The sequence below is a fragment of the Boleophthalmus pectinirostris genome, unplaced genomic scaffold, assembly GCF_026225935.1.
Source record: "Boleophthalmus pectinirostris isolate CB_2022bp ecotype Guang Dong unplaced genomic scaffold, ASM2622593v1 HiC_scaffold_4, whole genome shotgun sequence".
NCBI lineage: Eukaryota > Metazoa > Chordata > Actinopteri > Gobiiformes > Gobiidae > Boleophthalmus > Boleophthalmus pectinirostris.
In genome coordinates this window covers 17360963-17385762 of record NW_026571353.1, presented here as the reverse complement: position 1 = coordinate 17385762, position 24800 = coordinate 17360963, and the positions used below count along the sequence as shown (strand labels likewise).

Here is a 24800-nt window from a genome sequence, read left to right as displayed (position 1 = left end):
TGCATAATCATTCAAGCCCTTAATAGGTGCTCTCAAGAAGTTTTGTCTCCTATTCAGGAGCCATTTTCAGTTTGACGGTACTTGTTTGAGGCTCTATAATTTATAATATACAGAGTCCCCCCCCCAAAAGCAGGAATCTACATGGAGTAAGAAATAAACAGAGAAATTAATCAGTGAGCAACATTGTGTATTCAACATAGACCAATGGCTATACATTAAGAAGGCATTGTAGGGTTAATTTCAACAGTACTTTTTCATTTACATCATTTATGTAATTACTTGAACAATAAATACCGAGGCTCATTTGGTTCTTGAGAAATACTTCATTGTACCAAGAAAAGGCATTTTCTCTGAAGAGAAATAATTTTACATCAAAACTGTAAATCAACATTGAAAACATAAGTCATACCTATATTGCCCCATGTAACAGGGCACATGTTCAAGTATGCTCAAGGAAATGAATGGAACAATTAAAAAACAACAAAGAGATAAAATGCATTTAAAAATAAGTGAACTGGCATTGCATTTCACAAAAATCCATAAGCTCTTGGTTTTGGAACAATTCACTGTAAAGTGCTAACTGGTTCAAGCTGAAAAGCACATGTTCCCTTTGAAGTTCACACACATAACTTTATACATGGAGGTACAGAAGAAGTCAGTCATGAGGCAGCAATTACCAACCAGAAGACATGGACCACATTTCATGTATTAGTCCTTTAATAATTATAATTGCTTCCTTAAATTCCTTGTTAAACAGTAACAATGAGAATCTTGCCACTGGCTGCCAGGACAATGCCAAATACTAATGCTGGTGTTGTCACTGTACAGCTTTCTTCCATCCTTACATGCATTTGACTGACATACAGTATCAAAATTCAACAAGTTCTCAAATCCTCGTATGGATAGGAAACCTTGAACCAAGGGGATGAGAGAGTGAGGAAAAGAGGGGTAAGATTCCTGTTCCTCTCCTGAATGTGGTGGGCTGGCCCGACAAAAGCAGAGATCTGTCCAGCTGATGCCTGCCTTCCAACAGGTCCTGAGAATCCACGGTTTTCTGCTCTGCCTCTCAATAAGAGACAAGCTTAAAAAAAATATCTGAGGGGTCGATACACTTTCCCCTACAGTCTGCTGAAGCAGACATTCACACTCTCATCCCAATCCTAACCATAAAAAGGTACAAACAAGGTGAACTGCAGAATGGCTTTACTCCTCACAGTCTGTGGGGGGAGCTAGAGCCCCTAGGAGCTGAGGTGCGGTTGGTGGTCTTGCGGCTGTTTTGTCGTGTCTGGTTCATCTTGGTGGCCGAAGGTTTCCGAGCGGCAGGCTGGCGCCTCCCTGGGGGGCCCCTCCGTTTGCCCCTTTGCCCCGCGCGGCCCCTTCCGGCCCCCGCTGGTCACTTACGAGAGTGCAGTGTGTCCTGAAACTTGGTGCTGGTGTAGCGCACGTGGAAGCCTTTTTTGTTGATTGTGTCATCAGAACGGAACTTGATCACAATGGAGTCACCAGCCGAGTAGATCTCCTCTGGGGGCTGGCACAAAGCACACAGCAGTACAGTTATATACTGTCACTTTATAATTCTTTAACTCAACTACAGCTAAGACCAGGCTCCTGTTCAGAAAGCACCTTAGCCAGTACAATTGTGTGTAGTCATGAGCTAAAGCCTTAGAACACCATAATGAGTTTTACTCTACTTGCATAAAACTGTGTCAGTACCTTTCAGACTATTTTATAAAAAGAAACTTGATTAGAAAGCTCCTCCCTAGGGTTTTGAGGATGTTATGCCCTTCTAGTTCTGATGCACAAGAACAAGCCTGAGTAAAAGTCCCGATCTTATCACCGAAGTGTGTAAAGGAAATTAAGCAGTGCTCTTGTTTGAGAAAACTCTCATTTTAAATGCCGGATAGCCTCATTGTGAAAGACCAGTCTGCACATTCAACACAGCTGATAAATAATTAGTTACAGAAGTCTCCTGGAGAGTGTGAAACTCTACCGGCCAGTATCTTTGGCTTGTCTACGACTGGTTCCACAGAATCATTTACACATGCTAAAAGTATTTAACTGCCCTATGTCTTCATTAAAAACACACACACAAACAGCAGCTATGGATGTGATTTATAAAACATGAACTTGTAATAACTAGTTTTCTTCAATATGATTTAAACAGAGGTCCTTACTCCTGAGCCACAGTAGCGCCCGAGACGTGGAGATTTGGTGTCTGCCCCATCGAACAGCTCCATATAGTCATATCCACAGTCTGCCTCCTCCTCAATCTCAAAGGTCTGGAAGATGAGCTCCACGCCGTAGCCTTTCTCAGCAGAGATGACCCACTGACAGTCAGATGCTCCTGGGTAATTGTTGTCCCCAAACTGGGCGTGAGAGAACAGATCTTTGGTCTTCACTTCCGCCTTTAGCCGTCCGCCACATTCTGTAAAGCAAATCTATCTTTATTACAGTGAATCTGGGGTTACTTATTTGTGCTCTCAGTGTTTAAAAGTCTCTCACCATTTGTGGTTTAGTTGTGATGAAATAAGCCAAATACAACAAGTCACTCAGAGTTCATTTAAAACACCCAGACCTAAACCTGGACTAGACCAAAATTAAAGCAGATCTAAAACAGGACTAAAGCTGAACTAAACCCAGTCTACATCAGGACTGGGCTCAAATTTGGACCAATTGTGAACTCACTCTCAGAAAAATACACATGTAGTGTACACAAACAAAAACAAGATGCTATTATCACCTGCTGTGTGAGAGGCCTCAAACCCTTTCTTCTGCACCGAGTTGTCAGAGAAGAAGCGGATGAACAGTTTGTTGCTACTGGACATGATTGGAGGAGGTTTCTTTGTGCCACAGAAGCGACCCAGACTTGGGGCTTTTCCATCTCGGCCATCATATATCTCAATGTGATCATAAGCACACTCCAGGTGCGCCTCCATGTCAATCTCATTAAAGGCCTGGAAGAAGCACAGCACATTATAAAGTTATTATTTTCCGTTATACAGTATAATAGAATAATCAAGTGTATTTGAATATTAAAGTGTATGTAAATTAATAAATTAAGATTCAGATTCAGAAAACTGACTATGAAATCTTTTGAAACAACACAGGTACATACAATTTTGATCCGGTGTCCAGGAGTGGTGGTGAGTGCCCAGGTACAGGCCTTCTTGCTGGGGTATTTGTCAGGCCAGTTTGGACTGGTGATGACGCCACTTACACTGTTGACAGTGTGATCGCAGCCAGCTGAAAAAACATCAACATAAATCAAAACAAGAACTGAACATTTTTGGCTAAAATGACATAAATTTACTAAAGTCCATTGAACAACATACCCTCTTTACAGTCATGTTTGTTCTCGTGCAGCACAAAGCCGCTTCGGCACTGACAGCTGTAGCTCCCAAAGGTGTTGACACACTCGTGCTGACAGCCTCCATTCTCCTTTGAACATTCATCTTTGTCTGAAAACACGCAGGGAAAAAACATGTCAGTGTTTCTCTCATATACATTTGCTCCATAACAGAAAATGACATGAAGTTCTGATTTGGTGCAGGAAAATCCCAACTCACCAGAGAAAAATTGTGCTTTGAAGCCCTTTTTAGACACTGTGTTGTCTGATTTAAACTCAATGCGCATGTTATTGTATTGAGAAGTGATGGCTTCTGGTTTCTCAGCCCCACAGAACTTCCCATGCAGCCGGGAATCAGCTGATAGCCCACTACGGACCTCCACATAATCATACTTACACACCTAAGAGGAGAGACAGTGCATGTGAGGATAATTAGAAATAGTATTTGATTCTATTTATAGAATGTTTGTTTGTGCAGTAGAGTTGTGTTGTGCAGTGACAGGAAGAACACAGAACAAACCCACCCCATGACGATTCAAAATAACCCCAGTGCTCACGTCATTGCCCTCAGTCTCGAAGACATCAAAGAGCAGAGTGATGCGGTACTGTGTGGGGGCGACCAGCTGCCAGATACAGTTCTTGTTAGGTGGGTACTCTCGGGGCCAACCTGGGCTGGTGATAGAGCCGTTCAATTTGGTGATAAAGCCTCCACAAGCCGCTTTAAAACAAGCAGAGAAACAAACAGTCAGATTTGCTGACATGGCACATGTATTATTAATACAGTCACGGTTGTGGACATGAATAGTGTTCCTGTATCCTACATTAATCAGATTAGTGTCTGCCCTGTTCGTGAGTTCACACGTTCTGTGTTATGTAACACCAAAGCTCTCTACAACTGTTACGACCCGCTATATCTTCAGCTTGTTTTACACTACACATAACAAGAAATAATCTGAAGGCATTACTTAGATTAACTGAATAATAAAAAAGATTAAAACAATGTTAAACAATATTTTTAAAGACATGTGATTGGAACAATAGAAATATTAAAATAAATATCATGTCAATAGGCAAAAGTCCATTGAGGGTGCATACATTATAAATGAGTGTGTAATATACCCTTTGCACCCTGTAGACTGGGGACTACTATCAGCTGTTTCTGAAGTGATGCAATGTATGTCAGAGTAAATGTGTTGTAGCACTCCACATCCTCTAGAGGCGCTATGCTCAAACATGTAATTTGGCCTTAAACAACATACAATTTAGGATAAGAATAACTAGAGCATTGTTGTGACTCAAATCTTTAAAAGATGGTGCCTGAGCAGCTTGGGCACTAATGTGGGCATGTATTCAGTTCTGTTGGGATGACTGTATTTATTGTATTTGGGTGCAAATGCTTTAGCATGGAAATTACATGGTGAGCAGGGTTAGTGACTTTTCTCCCTGTACTTACCCTCGCAGCTGCGCTTGTCGGCAGCCAGCTCATAGCCGGGGTCACAGGCACACTTGTAGCTGCCCAGTGTGTTGACACAGCGTTGCTCACAGCGACCGTTGTCCGGCTTGGAGCACTCATCCATCTCTGGAAACACAAAGATATGTAAGGACCCTTTTCTCTGGCCCCTTGGCTTGATGTTTTATGAGTGAAACAGTAAAGCCGAGAAAACACTGTGCAATTACAACTCAGACTTTCATTCTACTACACAGTACATATATGATACATTTTAAACTCTGACCTTTGAAAAAATTGGCAGCAAATCCAGCCTTGTTCACAGAGCCATCAGAAACAAACTTCATCCACAGCTGGTTAGAGCTACTTTTAATGTCATCTGGTTTGTCATAGCCACAGAAGCGGCCCAACAGAGGACTGTTTTCTGAATTCCCATCGCGCACCTCCAAATAGTCATATGCGCAGCTGTCATGTCTCTCAATCTGTAACAAGAATTGCAAAAAATATACTTGTATAACAAAGGATAGCTTCATTTACAGGCCAGTACTGCATTATAAGTTTTACCTCAAAAGACTGAAATGTAAGGCCGACATGGTAGCCCTGAGCAACAGTGATCTTCCACACACACACTTTGTTGGGCCTGTAGTCATCAGGATAGTTTGGAGACTGGATTTGGCCATTGTCTTTCTTCACCTCCCCTCCACATATGGCTGCAAGTGATAATACAAACAATATAAACCAAGTTGCATATTATCAATAGCACATGCCTCCAGAAAACATGTGCGCTCCCTGTTTACGCAATGCGGATTAGCAAAAATGCCTCCACCATCCGCTCCCACACACACAAACACGCATCATCCTTTTGCACCGTCTGGAAACAATGGAACTAAATATGAATCGGAGCCAGAGTGGGATTAATGCAGTGCAAAGAGCCTGACACATCAGCAGTGCAAGCTCCAAAACCAGTGCATATTTTAGGCACATTTTTGGATGTAAAACAGAGTGGTCAGTCAGCTGAGCAGAACTGTTTTGCGTGAATTAGGGAATAGTGCTTACCTTCATAAACAGCAGAGAAACCTTTTCCCACCCAGTTACTGCTGCTACGAAACTCAATCCATAGCCGACTGTCGGTGGAGATGATTGGCTCAGGCAGCTTGTCGCCACAGAAACGACCTAAACAAAAGCAACACCTTATTATTTGGTCAAAACATTTACATAAATCTCTCCTGAATTATTGTTATAATCACTGAGGTAAGAAGCTAGTTTAAATCGTTCTTATTGCAGAGGGGTTCAGATCAAAGTGAAACAAACCTTTGAGGGGTGCTTTCCTCCAGTATCCATCTCTGATCTCCACATGATCATACCAGCACAAGTGACTTCTGTACAAATCCATGGAGGTGAAGTTCAAAATGATCTTAAAAACAAAGAATGCTTAATTATAGACACCACTGCAGAGCAAACCAATGCTTACCTAAATAAGGAGAAAAAAACAGACTCCATAGCGCTAGTTGTTTAAACAGCTCAAGTAGATCTGGCATTTTCCATATGCTCATACCTTTTCCCCTGGCGTGACTGATATTCTCCAGATGCAATTCATGTAGGCTGAATATCCATTGGGAAAACCTGGAGAGGAGAAGTTACCACTGCTGTCCTGCAGGCTGTCCCCACATCCTGGCCAAACAATTACAGAGAGAAAAAACATTTAGTGTTCAAAAGAAAACATAATAAAACATTAATTTCATCCAAAACTTGAAATATTCCCCTCTCTGAACTATAAGCATAAACAGCTCTGGCAAAAGAGAAGGACAATTGGTCCACAAATTATTATAACACTGAATGTGAAGTGAAGGGCAGCGCTTTTATGTTCAAAGGCACATCTGCAGATAATATTAACCCCCACCTTAAGCTCCAGATGATGATCACACAAAGGAATTGAGTATGAGACACTTTCTCTGCACAACCTCTGAAAATAAACCTGTCACACTATAAATAACCAAGTCCTCTGGAGATCTGATTATGTACATGCCGACAGTGAAAAAAAAACAACCTCCATTTGACTGCTAATTTGAACACAAAAGGCTTATTGGCAGTGGAGAATTTAAAAGTTTTCCTAATTATCACTTTGTTTGGGGCAATATATTCTAAGTTAAATATTTGATCCAGCTTTAAAAAGTTGCACTTGATCAATAGTTTATAAAATACAGGAAATAACACTGACTTCTAGAAAGGAAAGGTTTGATAAATTATAAAATTCACCATACATTTTAAACTTGGGAAAACTAGGAAAGATTTTTTTTTGTAAAATCATAAATATAATTATGTTAACTATTTACTAGTGACTTTAACAGTACCTGTCATATGCACTTGAGAGAATGGTCCTAACAGAGGTGTCTATATGTATATAATCGCTTATACATCTGTGTTATAATTACCTTAAGTCTATATTTAGCAGGACAAACAGAAAGAGTGTATACATTCATTGCTCCCTCTGAGGCTTGTGTATAAGCAATAAAACTAGAAGCCCTGAGCTAGGAGTTGTTATAATGCTTAGCCGAGTACTGCCCATACTACCCCCATTAACAAGCAATCTAACACTCACTTAGAGTGACAGACTCTTACAGGAATGTGCTTGAAAAGGAGTTCTCTGGCTCTTTAAGATATTTTTATTATTATTTTTTTTTTTTCAATAACACGTGGAGGAGAAACTCACTTCTTTATCCCCCACAACGAGTGCCACATCATCTGCTCTGCTGATCTCTCCCTCCTGGGTGCAGTGAAAAGACTTGTACCTTTAGGCCCTTGATATTATGATTTCCACTTTCCACTACGGCCACACCAGTTGGTCACTGGGTTTGCTCCCTGAATGATAGCCTGACTCTCAATCCAGACATACAATTAACTGTCTAACACCAGATCTATCCAACAGAGTACAGCTTGAGTTACACATCTGTTATTTCCGTACATACTGTTTATTTGAGTAGGATTAGGCCCACTGTCCCTTCACTGAAAACAAATCAAGTGCTTCTTTAGCGTGCTTGTATTACATAATTCCCCTAGGTCTATAACCATATTGTTTATATTCCTTATGTACCAAAGTAAGTGTTCTAATAACATTGTCTACTTGAGCCCAGCTGTTGTGCAACTTCTATCGAGGAAGACCGATGACAAATTTCCGGTCCAGTCATACCGCTTACACTAGTTTTAGTCAGTCCAATAAACCATACCACATATGTGCACACAAGCAAAAATAGAAAGGAGACAGCATTTGTCATTTTGGTCTTACTGGAGCATTTGTAGAGTTTGCGTGCCTGTGCGATATCCCCTTTGCTCAGTCTGGTCCTCTGGCCAATGGGCGGTCGGACTCCATTCACATCATATCGTGGCAGAATGGTGTCCAGGAAGATGCCCCTGTGAGTCAGCAAATAGGTATTAAAGAAAAGCTAGGGTGAAACAGAGGGAGAAATTTCACAATAAACAATAAAGGAAGTGCATTCAAGGCAAAGGTGATTTCAGTGAATATGTATGGGAATTGGAAAAAGGAGATTAGAGTTATCAACAAAATAAGAATTAATGAGAAATAACTTATTGAGAACTAAATATGCCTAAATAAAGTTGTTTTGGCGCAGCCAAGTCTGGCGCCACGTCAGGACATTTCGAAATGTGGGTCACAAAGTTTAAACTGCTCTGGAACATGTTTGTTAATAAACTTTTACTTTTGTCAATCATTGATGGATGATTACAAATACTTTTAGACTAAATTAACCATCCAAAGTACAATAGCACCATAATTGTTATAAATATTCAGCATATTATCTTAACTTCAAAACTAACACCTGTGGAAACCTGAATGCACCAGGCAAAAATGGTAAACTTTGATCAGTCTAATAATAACACATTTACTTTCAGGAAAGATAAATGTGTCATTGATTCACTGTGTCACATTAAAGTGAGCTATTTCTTAAAAGGCAAAAACAAAAACAGAAACAACCAAACATTGGGTGAGATTGTGTTTTCTTTGGTAGGAAGGATATTTGTTCACTGAGGTTAAGAAGTCTATGGCACACGTCTGTCACACAGATGGACCACAATGAAAAGCCTAGGCAAGTCGTTATGTTTAACCACGTTTGTGCCACACAAAAGCAGTGTGCGTATATGCAGCAATATGCCAACTTTGCCAAGCATTTTTTCATAAATATTTTGATAGAGGTTTGTAGTGACAGCCAAAGGTTTATTTCAAGGTCACTGTACAATCAAGCGTAGAGAAAAACTATTACTACACCCCATCTTTAATGACTACAGCTGTTCTGAAGTATCCCAACTTGTGTTTAAAATAGCTGCAGGTCAACGTTAGTCCAGTTTTCCCACCACTGTCTCAGTTGACACTTAAGTTTTATCATCTTCATTTTTCTTCAAGTATTGGTGAGCAATGGCCTGGCTCCCTGGACGTTCCCATGGTGACATGCGTTTCAACCGCAGGCATGAGCAAACAGCGCAGCCTGAGCTAACAGTTCAGACCCTGCCTCCCTCCTTCTTCGTTGGCTTCCAGAAGCCCTGTGCTGGCGGTCGGTAAAATACACCACTCCGGTCCATGTCAGAGCGCACAAAGGCCACACTGGCAGGTCTCTATTTGAGTTGGATCTGTGCCAAGTACCGGCCCTGAAAAATATCTGAGGGGCAAAGAGAAGGGGGCAGGCGGAGTTGTAGGTCGACTAACACACTCCAGACAAAAAGCGCTGGCATTGGATTTGCTCATCCCCAAAGAAACAGAGCAAAACATCAAGACACGGCATGAAATCTTTTGAGCACCTCTTGTTGCAAAGGACCTGGCTTCCCACGGTGATTTACTGTACAATACTGGGCAAAACACACAGGCTTATACTGGAGCTCTACAATCAGACTGACACAGGTAACTTAGCCAATCAGCGCTCCAGAGAGAGTGCTTGGACTGACTTGTGAAAAGCTAACAGGAGCCCCTTGTCTGCTAATAGCACTCTGTGAAACATTCCCCGACAGTGGCCATCACAGCCCTGAGCCCTGTGTCCAAGGAGACTTATTGATCTGTTTTTTTTACAAACCAAGACGTAACACGAGTTCGAGCTGAGGCAGAACAAAGGGGATTATCCAAATAAACATGTTCTGAGGTTTGGCTGTGCCATTGTGACCAAGCAACTACAAGTCCACTACTACAACTTTACTTAGGCCTTTGGAGTTTGCCTCCACTACAAGTCGAGTGAGACACAATGCCCTCAATTTATCTGGGCTAGGCGCTGACACAGGCTTGCCAATGCCTGCTGAAAGCAAAGATAGCTTCTACAATGTTGAAGAGCAGTCAGATGAAGTAGATCTAAGGACATCACTACCACTAATATATCAGTTGGCCCTGATTTAGCCTCCAGGTGCTAACTTTGACCTAGAGTTTGGGTATACAAGACTAAACAGACAGTTCTGTACTTTGGCTCAGACACAGCCACAGCTTCTGTTTAGACTCTCCCTGCTTCCCAGACTCAGTCTGCCACAAACATCGTCTGGTTCAAGAAAGAGAAATGTTAAAATTGTATTTTCTTAACAAGAATATACTACTAAACATTAATGGCTAGCTATTTTGGAGGTGGCCACGTTCTGTTTATACTGTTACAGACAAGGGACAAACCATAGGTTTCATGTGAAAAACTGAGGTCACATCCTGCACAAGGGAAGGGGCGTAAAAACAATATTTACACAAGCTGATGTTAAGTTTGGCGGTTTAAGTGTTGAAGTAGATTATATTTATGTGATGTCAACATGTGTGATGTCAAAAAGCACTTTGCAGTGAGTGCAGCTGAGTTTGTGTTAGCTCAGACTGACTGAGTCAGCCTAGACCAGGAGACCTACTTTGACTTCTGAAGAACCCAGATGGCTTTCTTTTTCAGGAACATGCTCTGACTTTCTCTGTTGCACATAATGATTAAGACAATATGTGGCACAGTCAGCTTAGCATGTCCCTGCACAAACTATTATTAATACTATAATACTAATACTAATACTAATACTAATACTAATTATTATTATTAACAACATAATAATAATAATAATAATAATAATAATAATAATAATAATAATAATAATAATAATAATAATAATAATAATAATAATAATATAATAATAATAATAATAATAATAATAATTATTATTATTATTATTATTATTATTATTATTATTATTATTATTATTATTATTATTATTATTATTATTATTATTAATACGACCACCATCACTCTCACACACATCCCTTTCAGATTTCGTACTAGGCAATGTTGGTGAAGTGCCTTGCCCAAGGACATAATGACATTTTTTGCGACTGCCGCCCCAATATGAGTGAAGAACCACAAACAAGTCATGACACACATCCCAATATATTTCTGCATCTGTTGGTGATTATTATTGTTGACCCAAATTGTGCTTGGCTCTGTATCTTTATAGAAGTGTTGTAAAATGTATAACAACACCTGAGTGCTGTGAAGGTGCTAGGGTTTTGTAGCAGACACCAGGCAAATAAAATGAGCCCCTGCACCAGCTTAAGGTGCTGTAACGCTGCTAATCAAAGGAGCACAGAGAGGTAATGAGGTGTTTGTGATGCCAAAGCGCTATGTTAACAAGAAGCTTCACACTGCCCTGAGTGAGCCATCTCAGGCCGGGGAAAGCGCCTTCTCCATCTCTGCAGCTGATACTCAAGTAGTGGGAACAAAACAGGGATCTAATTTGAACAGGCTATGGGTACAATCTTCCGTGTTCCAGCCAAACACTTTCTCCTGAACTACAAATATGCAATTATAGCAGGATAGCGATACTCAGGGGAGCATCATAATTAAAATAACATTTGTACTGTTTTTTTTTTTTTTTATCGGACGCTTTGTAAAGAATCTTTCACTATGACTATATACACAAAAAAACATTTTGTGTTACATAATTTCTATGTGGCATCTGTAAATTAAATGCAGTGCTATTATTTATCAGTCGCAGTAGTAAATGGTTTATAAAAACACTAAAATAATTATGATAGTTACCATTTTAGATCAAATTAAAATCATAGTAGCCTACAGAAAACCTCCCCCATGCCCCAAGTAATAATGACCCTAAAATAGCATTGACCTAAATAACATTTTCATTTCTTTTATCTGTTTGAATGTAGCCGTTATATGGCTCTATTCTAATATTTATAGGGATTACACATAAGATTAAAGTGCTTAGCTACAACAGCTGGGTAGAGTAGCACACCATCATAAATATATTTGAACATTTGGTGCAGACTAAAGAATAACTACACCTGGCAAGGTCCAAGAGCCGTTTTCAACTTGGCTGTTGTCCTACCTGGAGAAAGTATTCCTGGCGTAGTGCATGATGCTGTCAAAGTCATAGACTTCTCCCAAAGAGTCCACCTCCCCAGGCTCCATCTTTAAGAAGTTATACTCCTGCCCTGAAAAAGAAGGAGAAGGTAGTGAAAGCACAAATATACAGCAATAATGATATGGTCTGGAAAGCTACACAGGGTTGCACTGTTGGTAGAGTAGACTGAATGGCATTACCTGGTTGAATGTTGTCCCTGATGATGCTGACATGTTCATCTCTGTCAGGGCGCGTATGTTCATGCCAGAAACCGATCACATGACCCAGTTCATGAACCACAATTCCAAACTTATCACAGTTTTTTCCAATGGAAATGGCTTGAGGCCCTCCTCCACGGCGGCCCACATACGAGCAACATCTACAAGAGAATACATTTTACTCTCAACAAATTTGTATGAAAACTGAGATGACAGAACTAAAGACAGCCTGGGACATAGTGACCATTTGTCTTTTAATAGAAAGCTGGACTTTCCCTTCATCTACACATGTGTGACATTGATTCATCCAACTGCCAATGCAAATGCTCCAGCTCTGCATTAAACGGAGATTGAGGTTGGAGCAGGGACACACCAGGGCCCTGTGGGCCAGACGGCCGCTCTCTAATTACTGAGCCTGGCCTGCTCTCCTGAGACACGCCTTGAACTTTGCACAGGGCAGATGGAAGCACTGACTGCAGCAGAGTCAAGCGTGCCCACTGTTACCACTGCCGCCTGTATGGATAATGTCATCCCTGTTGCTCCACAGACCAGTACCCAGGCTAAAAATGGCCATCAACAGCTGGCTGTAATGTGAACTCTGAAAAATGGCTTCATCGCTCGGTGATATACTTTGAGGCCTATCGATACATCAGCAATATATGGTGTGTATTACTGATATGATGATTCATATTTTAAACATAATTTATGATCAGTTAGCCAGTATTGCTTAAAATTACAAACTATATTATGGGTAAAATAATAGTCGTAACCAGTACATGTAATGGGAAAATGTGTGGATATTAAAGCTTGCCTCGGTGATGTGGAGTAAACATGGTCATGGAAAGGTTAAGAAGTCTTCCTCTGGAGACCAATTATAAGGACCATGTAGTGCAAAAGCATTCACTGACTGAAGTAGAGTGAGGGATGGGGCACAGGAAACATTCCTACCCAGTGAATGGATGTCTCTTTAAGGAACAGCTGGGGGCTGAAATAACAACTCTCACACAGACCGCAAACAGAGCCAACAGACAATGGCAAACCACTGCTGTGCAAAAGAACTAGTGAGGTGCCCAATAATTAGCACACCATTGTTCAGCTTCTGCATGTACAGCTCAAATCCACAGACTCACCCACAAGGTCGGTAGGTGAAGACAATGTAGCTCTCCTCCTGAGTGCGCTCTATAAAGGTCACACAGGTGTGCTTCTCCCAGTGGCGCATGGCCTGCCTGAATATCGCCCGCTGGCTGCCTGAATAATATCATACAGAGTAAGTAGAGCACTAATCTTGTAAAAAGAAAATCATAGTTAAACAACATAATTACAGCGTGATTAAATATACATATTTGCATATTCATAATATTATTAATACTTACAAATGGCAGAGAGCTCAAATGAATATTGCTAAAGACAGATTTTTCTTGTAATATACTGCTCTAGTCACAGTTCAAGTACAATTTGTAAATTTCTATTTTACATATTTTTTAAGAAACTACCATGTAATCCATAAGTAAAACTGGCTCTTGCCCTCCATGCAAGGGCGATGATATTCTATAATCTAACAGCACTAATACTTACCACTGAAGTTCCCACTGATCACATAAGGAATAACTCCCTCAGGCCACACTCGCTCAGGTCTGGAGGTAGCAGCTCTTTTCTTGCGACTTGAAGTTTGTCTATTTGGGCTACTCTGATGGTTTGCGACTGAAAACAACACAAAATTTATTACATTATATAATCAGTTTGAGTGTTTTAGCTATTCATCTACCAAAAAGCCCATAACACACCTAATCAATTGTGTGCGAAATGCAAAGCTAGTCCATAATAATGTAGGAATTCCTTAGGATTAGTGCTGTGTATTCTGGGCAGAAGGTGAAAAATATGACGGTGACATTCACTGCAAATTGAATCATTTGCTGTAACAGTGGGTTGTGCTGAGCAAGATTTTGGGGCAAGATCAATTAGCACTCCTTCTGCCTGGGCTGTGGAAGTCTGATAACACCCCAAATCTGGTTGTTAAAGTGATAAAGGAAGAGTGCTGACAAATGGTGGAAGATGGGTGACAACAATTCAATGTCTGCCCTTCAAGTTTAGTTCAAGTAACTTTTAATATATTTTGTATTCCTGCCAATGGTTATGATTGTGCAAACATAAGTGGCGTTAGCATCAATAATACTCAAGTAGAAGTCAGTGGTTTAAACACACCTTAAAACATGGCAGTACAAGTTAAGAAATGCGTGGTGTTAACACATTCTTTTCAAAAACATGAACTTGTAGAGAGAAGTTAAATGTAATGACAAGACAGTGACAAAAATGTGGGGAGTTTATTGGTTTTGGACATTTTTGTTTTTGAATTCAAGTTCAAGAGTTTACCTGTATGATTAAAAGACTGCACGGTTCTACTGGCCAGGTCCACTATTCTGTCCACTTTGAATGACCGCAGGTCCTCCTCGTCTAAAGCAATGTCTCCCAGAAAGGCAGCTGAAACAAAAAAACAAAAAAAAACTCAATCTTTTACAGACCCAAAGGGGAAAACATTAAACAAACATGATTTTGGTCTCTCTCAGGGGAAGTGCTTGTTTACATTTCAGAGCACTAAAATATAAAATATACTTATAAGAGATCCTTGTATGGACAACAGGAAGCTTGCATCACTGTCAATCAGGATAGCAAAATCAGCAACATGTTGCACATGAAGGTTCACTGTTACAAAATACGTCATTGTTTCCTCTTAGCATTTCCCTAGAGAAGAACCAATTCATCCACCCTGTTCAGTCCCAGTCCTCATACTTGTGCCAGGAATCCAGGAATCTACCAAACATCCCCAATAACCAATACTCATGCCACTAAGCAGGCGTGTGTATGGAACAGGGGTAGAGGTAAGTTAGCTCTAATTTGTGTATATAAATACTAGCACAAGTGGAACTGGAGGGAAGCAGTGTGCAGTTGAACTAAATTATTTATTTTTTTACACCCAAAGCTTAACATTCTCAACAAAGAAAAGATTGTTTAAACAGACTCTAAAAGCAAGTTTGAGTTTCTACTTGTAGTATACAATTATTTAATATTTTTCATGGTAGTTTTCTTCTCTTTCACTTCATCGCATGCACGGTCCTAATATGTCAGCCCTCAAACTAAATCTAAACTAAATAGTGTAACAGTATGAGGTACCAGTGTATATACAAGACACTGCCACAGGCTCCTCACTGTAGAGATATAGGGCACCTTGAAGAAGTAATGAGTCGTTAATGAGGCCAACGATAAGGAAAAATAACCAACCAAGCACTTTATGAGGAATGCAGGTCTTTATGAGATTCTTGAGTAAATGCCTCATTTCTGCTGCGTAAGAGACTGGGGGATTGGTTTTACTGGCCCTTCAGGATTTATGGCTGGCTTGTATGCAGGACATGGGGGTAGGTGAAGGGGACTGTGGTGGGATTATAGGGTTTTTGGGTGAATCTGAGGGGGAGAGCGTGCTAAAGGATGCTACTGTTTTGAAGGGCAAAAAAGGACAGGATGTCAGCGAGGAAAGAGGCATTTCCCTTTGACCACAGTGCAGAGCTAAAGTGGGAAGGCAGATGTGAAGCTGCTGGAATGACAGTCTCGTGCATGTGGGGGTAAGATGTAGATGCACGAGACTTTAGGTTCAAATCCAAAGAAAACTTGTGGTGGTGATTAGCTGTGTTTCTTAAGATAATATACAACATGAAAGTCATACTAATAAGATAAAATGTGAGATCAATATTACATGACAATAACTGGCTACAAGCAGTGTTGGGAAGGTTACTTTTAAAATGTATTCCCCTACAGATTACAGATTACATACACCAGAATGTAGTTTGTAACGTAATCAATTAAGTTACTTAAAGTGAGTAACGTAATCTGAATACTTTGGATTACTTGATTTGCTGTAGAGAAGCAAAGATATAAGATATCGCAACATAAGATGTTTTGTTTGCTAAAAGAAAATAAAAGCCCAGACTTTACTTAACCAATTAAAAATATTATTGATAGAAGAGGAGGAGACACGTCCACGCAGCATGGTTTAGTCCTTAAATCCTGTTTAAATCCTGGTTTAGTCCTGGTTTAGTCCTGATTTAGTCCTGATTTAGTCCTGATTTAGTCCTGGTTTAGTCCTGGTTTAGTCCTGGTTTAGATCTAGTTTAGATCTAGTTTAGATCTAGTTTAGATCTAGAGATCTAGTTTAGACCCGGGTTTAGATCTAGTTTAGACCCGGGTTTAGTCCTGGTTTTAGACCTGTTTTTAAACCTGGTTTTAGACCTGGTTTAGATCTAGTTTAGACCTGGTTTTAGACTTGGTTTTAGTCCTGGTTTAGGCCTGGTTTAAGCCTGGTTTAGATCTAGTTTAGTCCTGGTTTTAGTCCTGGTTTTAGACCTGGTTTTAGTCCTGGTTTAGGCCTGGTTTAGATCTAGTTTAGACCTGGTTTTAGTCTTGGTTTAGATCTAGATTAGACCTGGGTTTAGTCCTGGTTTTAGACCTATTTTTAGACCTGGTTTTAGACCTGGCTTTAGATCTGGCTTTAGACCTGGTTTAGATCTAGTTTAGATCTAGTTTAGTCCTGGTTTTAGACCTGGTTTTAGACCTGGTTTTAGTCCTGGTTTTAGTCCTGGTTTAGATCTAGTTTAGATCTAGTTTAGACCTGGTTTTAATCTTGGTTTAGATCTAGTTTAGATCTAGTATAGACCTGGTTTTAGACCTGGTTTAGATCTAGTTTAGACCTGGTTTAAACCTGGTTTAGATCTAGTTTAGACCTGGTTTAAACCTGGTTTAGATCTAGTTTAGACCTAGTTAAGTTTCCAGCAATGAGGGGAATTACCGAAAAAAAAAAAAAATGGGGTGGGGGTATAACCCAAAATGTGAAAACAGGAAAATACCTCCATGTAATCCATTTATTTCAACAAAGTAACTGTAATCCAATTACCACTCACTGAAACAGTAACTGTAACTGAAAACAGTTACTCATAATTTGTACTCTGATTACGTAACTCCGGTACATGTAATCCGTTACTCCCCAACACTGGCTACAAGCTGGCTGATTTTATCACATGCACAGGAATAATGTAGCAAAATGACAATCGTCAATTACAATATGGCAGCAAGATTAATCACTGAAATCGAAATTTGAATTGACACATTGGCAAATTGCAAAGGCTGCCACTTACACACACGTGTAATTTTGCTTATCAGAAAAACTGTGCAGAGATTTTTCCTAAATCATTCAACCCTAAATTATAATATATAATAGAAGTATACATTTATTAACATAGACAAAGTAAACCCAAGTATGTGAACTCAGTAAACTGGGAGGTACATCCAAACTTTAAACTAAGATAAAATAACAATGATGTAAGTTCTTTTTGTGAAGTGAAATGGGAATTCCCAACAATGTGTGCAAAAGAACTAAACAACAGAAATCCAGAAATACAGTTTTGGTTTCAATTAGACAAAGCCTTTGTATAAGAGTTTGACAAAATCTGGACCAAAAACTTCAGAAGCGCAATAGGAGAAGAGAAGAAAGCCTGGCCCTTATCCTTTTTTTCAAAAATGAAATCAAGATGGAGCAAACCAAATGTATGAAGGCTGAAGGGGAGGACATGTGTGTGTGTGGGATCAGAGGTTAAACAGCAATAAGAAAAGGTGTAAATGAGCTGCAGCAAGACAGGGCATGTATTTAAAGGGACAGGTCCACATTCCACAGGTCAAAGGATCCTCTAATTTGCCCTGACAAAAAACACTCATTTGTTTTTGGCTAATCTATGTGACACTCTCAAACAACTTTTACAACAGCAGCCTCAGCCAAAACACTGCTGATAAGAGGCAGCCACCACATACTGTGTCCAGTGTGAGCAGACAAGAGAGCTCATTTTGCCTTTATCCCACATTTAATTTGATTCTCAGAAGAGTCTACATAGAAAAGAACAGGCAGTACAGAGGCCATTAATTACACATCGCTGTCATAAAAGAATGTTCAATAGCACATTATTCAATGGAATATTGATTGTTTTAAACTATGACTGATGACATACAGACCAAGACTGAAAAATAGAGAGAACAGAGTGCTTGAGTAAAATATATCTATTGCAGTGATATTCATATTCCTACTTCTTACTGATTTTTTTTTAGCCTTCCTATTGTGTAAAATGATACAGATGTATGCTGACCCTTAACATGAGTTAGACTGGTACTGCCCACCCCCCTAAGGTTCACAGAGGCCATGCCCTTTGCCCATGTAGAGTCCTAATCACTCCTGCGCTCCTTAATCCACACTGTCATTGTCCTCAGATTGAAGTGAGCAAAAGCACCAGTGCGGGCAGCTTTAAAGCACCCGCTCCCTTTGGGCACCGCAGTCATCTTGGAGACACTGTTGCAGCTTTATGAAAAGACTTGCAGGGATTGTCAATTAATCCCCATGTCTCCTACTTTAATTATCCACACACGGGGTTTAGGGCTATTGGATACAACATGCACTAGGATTGAGGACATCTTCCCTTTCCTCAACAAATCACTTCTTTGTGTGCTGTGATTTGCATAAAAAAAATTAATCATATGTAGACCATCCTCCCACCCAGACATATCCATTATGCTGGCTTCGGACTGGCAAGTCCTCTAGAGATTGGCCGCTGTGTTTTTTCACAAATTGCTTAGGATCCAGTGAGACTGAAGGTGGATAAGATCTGCCATTATTTTTGGGCCAATATGTGGGGCTGATTTTTGTTACTGTCCTGAAATTATGTCTTTTAAAGTTTCTAAAAGCTCACCGACAACCTCTTTTACCACAAACCTAAGAAAGCTGTGTAGTTCCGTTTTGTAAATTTATTTATTTTTTTTACACTGAAGTGTTCAAATAAAGATACACTAAAAAGTGCAATAATGGGCCAACTGGTCTATCTCTTAAATCCATTCAAACACTGTTAAGCATGCTGATATTACACACAAGATGGTGTAGTCTTTCTAAGCCAAGAGAACAATGCATCAGAAATATTGACATGATTACTACCACAGTGTACCTACAGCCAAATGTTAAAAAGAAAGATAATTTACTATTAAAGATAATTTAACAACAGATTTAAAAAGTATGCTTTATTAACAGTTTTTTTTTTTCTAAGCCAGTAGCAAATCTACCTCCCCTTATCATTTTGGTAATCTTACCCATTGTAATATTTCTATTTCCATCAATCAGTAATCAGTTGAAGATTAAATTTGAGATCTCAACCAAATTAATCCCATTGATTCGTGTAATGCCCTCAACCTCTGCGGTGTCAAATAGTCCAGGGCTATTCCCATAAATCTCTTTCTGTGGATGCCAGACCATGACATCTGCCACTGAAACCTGCACAAACATCAATACTAAGCCTATGCAGACACTAACACCAGACTATATTTAGAAGCTCTGGTCTCAGGGCATGTTATACTACTCTGTGTGCTTATTTGGGGAGTTTTAGGTGAACCCAAAATTGCCATAATAAGGTACAAGAAAGTATAGGGGTAATGAATGTAAACCTGGAATGCATTACAATAGTATGGAACCGCCTCTCACAGCCTGTGTTTAGTAACAAACTCAACATTTAAATAGTAAAAGAGCCCAACAGATTTTTTTTTAATCTGATCTGTAACTAAAAACACATTTCATTTTAAGTAATATAGTTTCCATACAATATCTTCTAGTCTTACCAAGTGAAATCCAGAGATTACTTAATCATATTTTAGCACTTACTCCTGACGATGAGAATGGCGCCAGCTCCAAAGGGCACACAGCAAGAAGCAGGCTACCTCCCCTTTAGCATCTCACACAGCAACAAGCCCATTAGCAGATTGGATTTCCTCTCATCCCAGACAATCATTACTGATACAGCCCAGTCTGTTTAACCTCTAATGGCTCATCAGCACTCATAATCTTTGGCTTTTACAGAGGTTCACAGAGATCAACAGCTGGGCACCTAGCAGAACTTTTATGAGTTTAGATGTTGTGGGGGTGGATATCAATTTTTCATGGCTTGTAGATTGTTCAAAGTATGAATGTAATTGCACTCTGGAAAGCTATAATTATTAGAATCAACCAACCAATAATAATAAATAGTTTCAACCAAAAACAACACACTACATGACTGCAGTCCATCGGCTCCCTAATCAACTATACCCTGTGGAGACGAGAGTGGCAGGGGTCCTGTCATTTAAAACACACCCAGTGTGAGACCAGCCTGACATCCATAATAAAGGACAAACATTAGCGTCAGTGTTCTCCAGTCACAAACCAGAGATGTGTTTCTGTTTGTTTTATTATTGACAAAATAATTATGATTTTTGGTTGGTTATAAGAAAGTTGAGGTTATTATAGATAGTGTGAAAGAATGTAAACAGACAGTGTGGTTTTAATCTTGCCTGTGCTGACCAGCCAGCCTGTCCTACCTGGACAGCATAGACTGTAACCGTGGTGAACCCTGTCTCCACCTCAGTGGTGCTTTCCTTTGGCACGTGGTGAATGACCTACAGTCTGTGTGTTTGAGCCGACTCAGGGCCCAGGGAGACTTGCATAAGAGAACCAGGAGAAGAGGGGGATGTTGAGGGCGCTCTTCTGCAGCTGAGCCTATAATACAGGAGGAAGTGAAAAAGAGAAAGCCTCAGCTCGCACACAGAGCTGCAGCCACAGGCAAACTGTCAGCACCTGAATTCTCCTTAGGCACACATCAAACAAACCAGTGCGTTCATTATTTGAGCATGTCTACTCCTCATCCATTTTTCATTTTGCTAAATGGTTGGATCTAATCTCTGTGGGTTGTTACAGTCTTAAATGACTTCCTGGGAAGCTGCCAAGTTTGGAGTTCTGCAAACTAAGGAATTTTCCACTGGTAACTTTCTATATATGTCATTACTTCAATGTTACAGGACTATTACAATCACCAATTGCGCTTGACTTAGGTGCTGTTATCAATTAGAGAAATATATTTTTAAAGATGAACATTAGTATGTTCATTAAGCTAATATATTCCAAGCACTTCAATAGTACTTGGAGGAGAGCAGGACAAAGGGTCAGGTGTTAATTAGCTGATGGACAAACCATCACAGGTACAAGTTCACACCCATGGGAGCACTCAGTATTGATATTGTAATCTTAATTACCAGGCCCCTCACTGATATTCATGAATGCAACAACAAGAAGACCCCTCCACACACATTCACTGACTCTCTATCTGAGCAATAAAGAACATTTAGCCAGAACTCAGAGAGACAAACATGCAAAACTATCATATAAACGCATACGCATCCCATGGGAGCAGCATGACACAATCTTCAGTCAGGCCGCAGTCTAATGGTTTGAAAACTTTTTTATAAAAAAAATAAAATGCACTTAAGATGGCTTCATCACAAGGTTGTTATATGATTTTATCAGAGTTATAAAGAAGATGCAGATGTGAGAGCTTTTATCTAAAGATAACTGATACAAGATGAACAATATAATGATTTAATAATGTATTTTATCCTGAACTTTATCCCCAACCACCTGTATGTAAACAGAGGACAGTATAACATATAACCCCTTTTTCTTTATAGTTCTTAAAGTGAGAAACACTTGACACATTTACAGTCACTAAACAAGTCACGGAACTTAAACATTATTGCCCTGATTCAGCTTCAGCTTGTGAGCTATAATAGATACTGCTGAAACAAAAACATGGTCAAAACGTGATGGCCAGAACGCAACAAACATGGACCCTCTGAGTGTACTGTGTATGCCTCAGACAAGTCTGGCCCCAGGGTTGTTTATGGAAACCACCACAGAACACAGACAGTGACTTTTACATCTAAAACATCATCCAATAATCCAGGGCTGGAGTGAAGAAATTCTTTTATTCAGACCTGCATTTTTGTGACCTTTTCCACCTTTCACCTACTCCAGGGCAACACAAGTTCAACTGTCACATAAAGGCAGGGTATACTTCTACCAGGACCTTTCACCAGCTGGAAAACATAACTCATAACATAAAACATTAGAATAACAGTGACACTTGTGACAGACTTAAGAAGCAGACCTGTCCATATTATAGCCTAGGTAACATGAGGTTGGTGCAAAGCAGAGCACAGACACAGCTGAGTCCCTCTGAGTACTGTACATTGATCCAATCCTCCACTTTGTTCTAGCACAATGTGCACAAACACAGCCAGTGAAAAAAGCGGTGATCAGAAACGACGAGAAAGAAAACAACAAGAGGTGCCAGAATATTCAGATACATAATAAGTCAGTCTTAGGCAGCTGTACAACAACACTTTTAATCAAAACAGTGCATTCCCCACAAACAAAGGATAGCCCAACTTTTGAAATAACAACTCATCCTAAGACTTTCAGTTCCCACAATCTCTCCAGCTTATTCATGAAGCCAGAACACAGGGCTGTTTGTAAGTGATTTTAACTACAAAACTATCCCACACCGAACAAAACAACCGCACACTCTGTTCTCTGATGCCTTTAAAAACTACATCCACTACTGTCATCTCTCCAGAAGCGGGCTCTGAGCTGGGAGATGCGTGGCATGTTTGTCCACTCACATAAATGAGGCAAATTACGGTGCGCTACATGAGGAGAGGAAAATTCTCACCAGCTTTGCAGGGATCCTTATAGTCGATCGCTTCTGATGTGGCAGTAGGCTCCACATAGTACCCTGGGTCAATCGCTTCCAAATCAATCGCCAGTATCACGGCGAGGCAAGACAGAAGAAACAAACATCTCGCCGTGAGCTCCATGATTGTGGTTGGGGACACGGCGAAAGTCGAGGGATAAAGGTAAAGGAAGAGGGAAAGAGGAAAGAGAGGCAGAGAAGAGTGAGTGAGAGAAAATGGGAGGTTTTGGGGGAAACGAGATCCCTCCAGAGGGCGGGTTTAAATCCAGCCCCTCTCCGGTGTCTTCTTGGCCCTGGTCTCGCAGCCAGAGCTCAGAGCTTGTGTTGAGCACGGCTTAAAAAACTTTGATGATATGGCTGCTCCCGAGGGGTGGCGAAGCGTCACTCCTTTCCGCCGTAAATGCCTGCTTCTTAATTTTATTGCGTTAGGATAAGTCCAATGCAAAAGACGTGAAACACACTACAGCCACTTTGGGGAAAAATTAATAGACCTATTTGTAAAATGTGTTCGTGTTGAAATCAATGAAACTGTGAAAATAAGACCCTTAAGTCTTACCTGTGTGTGTTGCCTAAATAGAGACCACATTCTCTCTTTTTAGGACAGAGAAAAACAAACGAACAAACATGTATGTTTCAGAAGCACAGGCACATTGCAGTGTGATATTTAGTCTTTTTGCATAGTATAATTATTGACATGTGCGTAAATATGCCCCGAGGCTCTCAGCTCTTGACCTCGAGTCGCTCGTCTCCCGCAGTCAATGAGTGTGATTGGAGCGCCACCTGTTGGCATCTAACACTTACTTTTAGCAAGTGTCCCATGACACTTGATTTTAATCACGCTGTAGTAAATCCCAGTGAGCAGAAAGATTACACCCATGTTTATTCTTATTTTAGTACTCTTATAATTGTCTATGCTGTACAACAGTAACAGATGTAAATTTAAAAAAGGGCATATGTACAGTGTATTATGTTAGAAATAAAAATGTGAATCTTTACTCCATGTACACTGAAAGCAGTGATACCTGCAAATGAGATGTTATATATTGTAATTTATTAAGATACAATTTCACATAATTACACTAATGAAACAAGCATTGTTCTGCTCAGCTGTACGTAGTAACCACATGTGAAAGTTTGTGATATCTTAAGCGCCAATGTCATGAAGTTAGAAAAGACATACCAGGATTCAAGTCCAGCTGTAACACATTTTAGTTTTTGAATAGAAGACAGTCCAAGCAATAAGCAGGTGAATGTGCCATTTTCATCAAACTTATCTACGTTACAGCCCTTTTTGCATTTGTGGCTCACGTTGTGATGCTTTCAAAAGGTCAGAAATGTAGAGGCCCTCTGCAATTAACCTTTGTCAGTAAACATCCAATGCTGTATTGGGCATGTCACCTATGGCTGTAGAAAACAAAACAAAAACAAAAACATTACAAAACATATTCTTACACATGTATAACTTGAGATCCATATATATATGCTACACACCTTGGTTTCAGTGGCACCAGTTGGCATTACATCATCACTAGACTGGTTAACACCCACTAAAGTGGGTGGGCCACCACGAAGGGTCACTGTTATTGACGTGGGCACTTTCTGCCCAGCTGACAACACACAAACACAAGTGTTCAATACCACAGATGAACAGATTCAGCATGGCCACTCCAGACAAAACACATACAAATGTGCTGTAATGGTGTCATTTAGCAAAGCAAAACACAGAGGGCATGAAGAATATCTTACAGTCAAAGGTTTGGACTCATCAGTAAAATAAAACAATGAACGCAAGAGCA

General features: G+C 40.1%; 1 protein-coding gene and 1 long non-coding RNA gene across 2 annotated transcripts; both read right to left on the bottom strand.

Annotated features, from left to right (window-relative positions):
* Window positions 1-170: 170 nt before the first annotated feature.
* bmp1a (bone morphogenetic protein 1a) lies at window positions 171-23335 on the bottom strand. Its single transcript, XM_020935389.2, has 20 exons — window positions 22984-23335; window positions 14744-14851; window positions 13949-14074; window positions 13504-13621; window positions 12356-12534; window positions 12141-12246; window positions 8077-8201; window positions 6349-6464; window positions 6105-6207; window positions 5850-5966; window positions 5358-5503; window positions 5080-5275; window positions 4800-4925; window positions 3904-4064; window positions 3567-3747; window positions 3333-3458; window positions 3116-3243; window positions 2741-2954; window positions 2175-2425; window positions 171-1528 (listed from the first exon to the last, which is right to left on the bottom strand). The coding sequence occupies exons 1-20, from the start codon at window positions 23126-23128 to the stop codon at window positions 1394-1396; spliced, it is 2907 nt and encodes a 968-aa protein (XP_020791048.1). The 5' UTR covers window positions 23129-23335; the 3' UTR covers window positions 171-1393.
* Window positions 23336-24038: 703 nt separating this feature from the next.
* On the bottom strand, window positions 24039-24700 carry LOC129411311 (uncharacterized). The gene is made up of 2 exons (XR_008633260.1): window positions 24496-24700; window positions 24039-24408 (listed from the first exon to the last, which is right to left on the bottom strand). It is a non-coding gene; the product is annotated as an uncharacterized LOC129411311 (long non-coding RNA).
* Between the last annotated feature and the right edge of the window lie 100 nt (window positions 24701-24800).

Coding starts and splice junctions, on each gene's coding strand:
- bmp1a (XM_020935389.2), bottom strand. CDS start 23,128: ATGGAGCTCACGGCGAGATGTTTGTTTCTTCTGTCTTGCCTCGCCGTG. Junction 6,208..6,348: donor CAGTCACGCCAGGGGAAAAG/GTATGAGCATAT, acceptor TTTGTTTTTAAG/ATCATTTTGAACTTCACCTC. Junction 1,529..2,174: donor GGCGCTACTGTGGCTCAGGA/GTAAGGACCTCT, acceptor GCTTTGTGCCAG/CCCCCAGAGGAGATCTACTC.